The sequence below is a fragment of the Hakea prostrata genome, chromosome 4, assembly GCF_041222555.1.
Source record: "Hakea prostrata isolate BN-2017 chromosome 4, UWA_Hpros_2, whole genome shotgun sequence".
NCBI lineage: Eukaryota > Viridiplantae > Streptophyta > Magnoliopsida > Proteales > Proteaceae > Hakea > Hakea prostrata.
The window spans coordinates 34,773,016-34,780,150 of NC_142603.1; the positions used below are offsets into that span (position 1 = coordinate 34,773,016).

Below are 7,135 nucleotides of genomic sequence, written 5' to 3' on the forward strand. Positions count from 1 at the left end.
AGATCCATCCGCCTTTTTCTTGATCTTGAAACCCACTTGTTCCCAATTGCTTTTCGGCCTGGCGGCAAGTCAACCAAGTCCCAGACATGATTAACTTTCATCGACTCCAACTCTTCCTTTATTGCTTTCAACCATTCCTTTGAGCTTGACCCCGCAAGAACTTCCTGCACGCTCTTGGTTCATGCTCATCGACTGAAGTCATCTCACAGTTGATCTCTTCAGGAGTTACCATGTTCTCTAATATAATTTTTTATTTTTGTGTAATCTTTGAGTTGAGTTTTATTGGATACTTCTTTTATTTTTCTTGATAAATATGACTATGGCAAATACTCATTGACCAATGAATGCATGTATGTTGGAGAATGGTGAAGAGGCAAAACCATGCGACAGAAATACAGTTGGTGGCCTTTGGGGATTAGTTATAAAGATGAATTCAAGAGTAGGTTCAGGGGCACAAATTCACGACCTTTATTTTATTTTATTATTATTATTATTATTATTATTATTATTATTATTATTATTATTATTTTCAATTTTTTTATTTCAGTAAGAGAGTCGATCATATAATGAAATAATTAATGCTCTTATTGAGATTTTAAATAGTTAATTCATCACAGTAACTAACCAAAATATTTTTTATGCATTTGAAAAATGGTTAAATTTGTAACTATATTTTTTATGTTCTTATCTTTTTCACGTTATGCATGTTCTGCAATGAAGTTTTTATGTAAGTCAGTATGTATGTAAGCGATGAGAAATAAATGGAAAATATATTTACAAAAGATTGTATATTTTCTTTGTTCATTCACAAGGTTCACGTTGTGTGTCCTCCATTTTCTGCAATGAAGTTGTGATGTAAGTGAGTATGTATGTAAACGATGAGAGATACATGTTTATTTGAAGGTATTGAAATCGATGTAGTTAAGGTAGTTACCTTCTTTGTAGTATTATGTTCCTTCTTTTCAATCACCCGATGTTGATTGGTTTGTTATCCTGTAAAGAATGTTTTGATGAATGACATGAGTAATATTTAACTATATTTGTAGTACTATATGTAAATTGAAATGTTTGTATTACCTTTGAATGAGAACTTCTTTGTAGACCACGTTCTTTGTGTACTCTTGAATTTTGGATGGTTTCTTGGTATTTTTGATCCATACTTTTGTGGTTGACATTGAGATTCCCTTGATAATGCAACGTATAATTGTCCATGTGAGAATACCGGTTCTGGAAGGTAGATACCAACTTTTGGTATTGTTTGACCTTGTGACTTGTTAATCGTCATTGCAAAGCTTAGCCGAATTGGAAACTGCTCTCTTTTTAGACGAAAGGGATATCCTTCATTCTCTGCTGGGCATAATGGTATTCTTGGTATTGGAACCAAATGTCCTTTGAACTGACCAACTGCAATCTCAGCTAAAATGACATTCTTTTGAAACTGTTGACAAACCAATCTTGTTCCATTGCATTCCCCTTGTGCAGGATTTATGTTTCTTAGGAGCATCACAGGACAATTTTTTTTTAATATCAATTGATGAGGTGGTAATCCATTTGGTGCCAATGAGTTGAGAAATTCCTCAGGGTAATGTGTGTCTGCATCATCTGTTGCTGAATCATAGCTATAATATGTGAGACGTTCACCTGGGAATCGATCAATCATTATCTCATTTATGTTGTCAACTATTTCATTCTTAGTTGCTAAAATTGCTCTATCTGTAATCTCCTCTGCTGAATGGACATGTTGTTGTTGTTCTGGAAATATTTCCTTGATTAATTGTTCTTTTCCTGCCTTTTCATCTTCAATTCTGATCAACATTTCCTCTGGTAGTTTTATCATATCATCATCTTCTGTGGGTTCTTCTCCATTTCCAACTCTTAATAAGTATGCACAAAATGTTGGATCATTGATGGCCCTCATATTTGTTGTAAGCTGTATTTTTTGCATGGTTGGCCATAAATATGATCTGACCAAACTGGATTCCACTGTTTGGGTTCTTATTCCCCGAGGTACAACAGGTAATACTTGTCTGAAGTTTCCCCCGAAGACGAAAACTTTACCTCCAAATGGTGTTGTATTACCTATTATATCTTGGAATGTCCTGTCAACTGCCTCAATTGCTTGCCTTTTGGCCATAGGTGCTTCATCCCATATAATTAACTTTGCTCTTCGAATCAATTCAGCTGTGACACTTTGTTTGGAGAAATTGCAGATACTTGAATCTTCAATGTTAATTGGAATTTTGAATCTTGAATGAGATGTTCTCCCTCCAGGCAATATTGAAGCGGCAACTCCCGATGTTGCTGTTGCAATTGCAATTTGATTTTCTGTTCTTATTTTTGCCAGTATTGCCTTGTATAGAAATGTTTTCCCAGTTCCTCCTGGTCCATCAATGAAGAATGTGGCACCTGTGTTGGCTTTAACTACTTCTAGAATCTTGTCATATGCATTTTTCTGCTCTGCATTAATTATGGATGGTGCTTCATAATCTTCATTTGGTATTTGGATTGCATATTCATCTTGAATTTCCTTAAGACGATTTGCAATTGTTTCATTCATTTGTCCATGAAGCTCTGGGAGGTCATATTGGTCTATGCTATGGCCCATTGACTGTAAGAAGTTATGAACACTTTTCAATGTTTCATTACTTTTTTCTCTTATGCATGCATTTGTTTCTGTGAAGTCTTCAGATAAGTCTTCGAAATGTTCTTCCCATAGCTTTCGAACATCTGTTGGTTCACAATAAATCAATATGGTTGCAAAAAGTTTTCGGAGCATTATTGGCATGTTGAATAATGCCCCATCTCTTAAGCATTTAGAGATTGCATTGTCACTTTTGAGTAGTCCTATCATTCTTGCTGCTTGTTGAAAAGTGTTGCATTGTTCTCCATTTACACACATAAGATTCTCAAATGATGTTGCTCCTTCGATGTTATTTAGTAACAATCTCAAATAGAATCGTTCTCCTTCAGTTGGGTTTGCCAAGTTGATTCGTCCAATTGCCTCCTTAATTTTTCTTTTTGTCCAACATTTTCCTTGATTGTTCCACACAAATTTCTCTGGGAACTCTTTGTATAAATAATTCTTGGCATCTTCACATGATGTGTTCATTGTGAAGTATTCAGTCAACATTGTTCTTGTGGTGTTATCAGACTGAATCACACTTGTTAAATCTCTATTCTTCCAGTACCAAACGAGTTGTTAGTTTGGTAAATGCAACTGAAGGTTTATCACATAAGGGAACATCTCATTTAAATTGTATTCGAAGATTCTCCACATTGCTTCTTGTGCTGATACCCACCTTGCATCTCTATATTGCTTTATTTCATCCATGAAATACTCTTGAGTGTTATATGCCAAGGAAATTGCAACACGGTCATGTCCCTTATAGACATACTTATAGAGATATTTAACTGCTTTCAACCCAGAGCATATCTCAACATTTATGTGACAATCATATCTTGTTAGGAGATATGGGTTGTAAGGTACAACCCATCTATTATCCAATAGATGTTTCCTTATCATGACTTGTCTTCCGTTATTCCTTCTCCTGTAAATTGGGTATGAATCTTGTCCGTGCATTGTTTTGTCATTGTAACATCTTGGGTAACGATTCTTACAAACCCCATTCCTCATGCAAGCATTATGTTTGTTTAGTTCTCCACAAGGTCCATGCATCATATGCTTGATAACCTTCTCATATAATTGTTGTTGTTTTTCCGCATTTGGAATTTCCGCACAAACATATTTGTCAAATATATCTGGATTTGTGATTTTATTTTCCTTTTGGAAAATAACTAACATGTGTGCATGTGGTAGTCCCCTTTTTTGGAATTCAATGACATGTACGTGTGCACAAACTTTGCCAAGTATTGATTTCTTAAAGAGCTGCTCTTTTAGGTCGTGCAGCTTCGCTCTAAAAATCCTTGCAGTAAAATCTGGCCTATCTTGTGGAACTTGTCCTCCTTGTAATTCATCTTGAATCTCAATCCACTCGGGATTACAAGTCATAGTGATGAATAGATCTGGTTTACCATATTTTTGGACCAAAGCTAGTGCATCAAGATATCGTCTACGCATGTCTCTGGGTCCTCCAATAAATGAAGCAGGCAGGACCATTTTCTTCCCCACCTGATTTCCCCTTGTTTCTCCAGTTGATATGCTATCAACAATTCCTTGGTACAATTCAGCTCGAATGTTTGATTGTCTGGAGCGGAAGAAATCTAACCTTGTAGCCTCAAATTTGATGTACATGTCTACTACAAATTGATGTAGCAATCTTCTAGAGTATAACAGGACTGATTTATCATTAGCTCTGATTTGTAACTTGTAGCAATAATATGATCTAGGAGATATTTTATTTTTTTTTGTTCTCATCAAAACCTGTAGGTAAAAAAGTTGTTAGTAATTTTGTTTTACAATAGAATATAAATTTTGTGATTGTATGTATATATTTATTTAATTATGTTACCTTGATCATCTTGTGCTTCACCTTGAAAAAGTGCTTCCTCCTCTGAAATAATTGGAGTTGAAATTGATGTTGGTGCATTTCTTTTTTTAATGTTTCGATGCCAGCCAACTTCTCCATTTGAGTATAATAATGGATATTGCAGCGCATCATAGCATCCATAGTAATGCTTCACTGTATGTTTTTCCCTGAATTTCCTTGGATTACTATGTCACATCTTTCCTTCATGTTTGGATTGTTTCCTTCAATCCATATGCCTGCTACTTGATCAACTGTAGGCTTGTTATACACTCTTTGGTCCAGATTGATGTCGCTCCTTAGTACTATTTCACGAGACTCTAGAGAACCAACATCTTTCAAACTTCTGAAGAATCTTGCATATGGATTATTCGAAAGGATTTCCATGATTTTTAACACTATTGGCTCTTTTAATTTCATGTCTTGAAGTATCTTCAATCTGTTTTCCAGCTCATTATCTGTGTCGAAGATATACAATTGCAAATAGCATGGGCAGTCTCTTTCTGGTATTATTGGAGGTAGTTCATGATAGATTTGTCCTTGAGCTCTAAATGTGTAAATTCCTCCTTTTGCATTAGCCAGTTCTTTGTCGACATGTACTCCGAAAGAAGTAAATGAAAAAATACTATTATATGCCCGTATATATCTTCTGAAATCTCGACTTTGTGGTGTTTCATTGGTGAAAAGCTCATATAGGTCATTTGGAATTGTCGTTGATGCTAGTACTACATTCCCATTTGAGCAACAAAATGAAGGAGGTTCGTATTGGAATTTTTTTGCTCCACAGTATGTGCATGGTGGTACTTTTTTTAGTATATGCATGTCGGAGCATTGTAGTTCCAAATCTGACATATTCACATAATACGTTAGTTTCGTGCAAAATTTATACCGAATTTTTCGGTTAAATTGCAGGTATAATGGAAAGTGATTTGTCTTACCTTCTATAATTTGTGATTCATTGTCATTTTGATTTGATGAAGATGAACTTTCCTTATATTGTGTTGGAATATTCAACTGTTTTTCTGCTCTTTTGGCTTCTTGTGCTGTTGCCCTTTTTAGCCTTTTAAATTCATTGTACTTTCGCTTTTGGTTTTCCGAACGCTTATTTGTCCGCTGCATTGTAGTTTACTCTGGACAACAAAATTGAAACGTAATTATTTAGGAAGATTTTGTATATCTCATTATGCATTTACGTTATTGTGGATTTTGTACTGTGTAATAGATTTTGCATTATGATATGGTTGATTATTATATTGACACGATTATAATGGTGTAATAAATAGTAACTGTTTTGAATAAACTATATAATAACATGTAATGATCATGAAATTCATGATAATATATATGTACTGAAGATGAAATAATCTAAGTTTAACAAGCTAAAAAATGATGACAAATAAAATGAATATTTATTCAATCAAACATATTAATAATGTATAATGTAAAGTAGACAACCTAATTTGATAATTTAAACATTGAGTTTGGTACAAAATGATTAGTAGAGATAAAGAAATCTTTGTTTAATATGAGAGATAAACAATTAGTCAAAAACTTAATTTGGAAAATGACTATTGATTTTCTCTCTTATCTTGTTATGGGGTTTTTTTCATGCAAATTGGCAGTAAAGGAAGTAACAAAACAAAAAATTTCTAACCATAATGTGTCCATTTGCTCCTGGTGGATATTATTTTGGTATTTTCCTAAATTGAATATAAATTATTTATTGGTATAAAGCTAAGCCATCTATTTTAGAGTGGGAACAAAATAGCTCCTTATAAACGTTGGATTGTGGAATCAATTATTTTGCTTTCAGCAAACCCAATCAATGTGTTGGATATTTATAATGTTGGTCAAAATCATGGAAACAAGTTTGGTGCTATAAAATTTAGGAAGTGTGTGAAGTGAAGGAGAATGTTACATGGTATCTTGCTATGGCTGTGGAACTTGTATTGCTATTGGACCAATGTCAATTAGTCAGTATCATTATTATTATAAGCAACAAAAGGAATAGATGACGGATATAAAGTTAGCTAACCATAAAGGGTTGTAGTTGTAGTTTGGGAACATCCTCAATTGGTTGGGTTATGAAGAAATCTAATATGGACTTCAACTGATTAAGTAATTAACTAAATCATAGTCTACTGCTACTATTACTCCATTCTATTAGAGTAAACTCCATTCTTGTTACCCTAATGTTTTTTTTTTTTTTTTTTGATGAATTAAGAATTAGTAAATATGTTGAACTATAATTATGATATTAACAAAGTATTCATTAAACAAATTACAATATATTTAAAGATAAAAATCTGAAATTAATATCCGAAACAGTATTTTGGAGAAGTAATTCCGGCTTTTATGAATTATCAATTTTAATCTTCTTCCACCTTGGATTCTCCTCTGGGACATTTGTTGTTTTCTTCTATGTCCACATGCTTTGCTGGTTTGATTATTTCTGCAACAATACTTCCTCTTGATTTACTTTGCTTATTTGAGTTGTCTATCTTGAAATAGAAGTTGCAAATCTTTGAGATGAATTGATGAAGGATTTCTTGGTTATGCAATAAATTATTAGTGTATAAGTTTTTCATAATAATTGAATTCAATAACGAATTTATAATGTCGGGTATTTATGGTTTTTTACCTCTTTTAAT

The 7,135-nt window shown here is 33.4% G+C and overlaps 1 protein-coding gene across 1 annotated transcript; it reads right to left on the minus strand.

Annotated features, from left to right (window-relative positions):
- Window positions 1–3,199: 3,199 nt before the first annotated feature.
- Window positions 3,200–4,252, minus strand: LOC149018731 (uncharacterized). The gene has a single exon (XM_089153957.1). The coding sequence runs from the start codon at window positions 4,250–4,252 to the stop codon at window positions 3,200–3,202; it is 1,053 nt and encodes a 350-aa protein (XP_089010083.1).
- Between the last annotated feature and the right edge of the window lie 2,883 nt (window positions 4,253–7,135).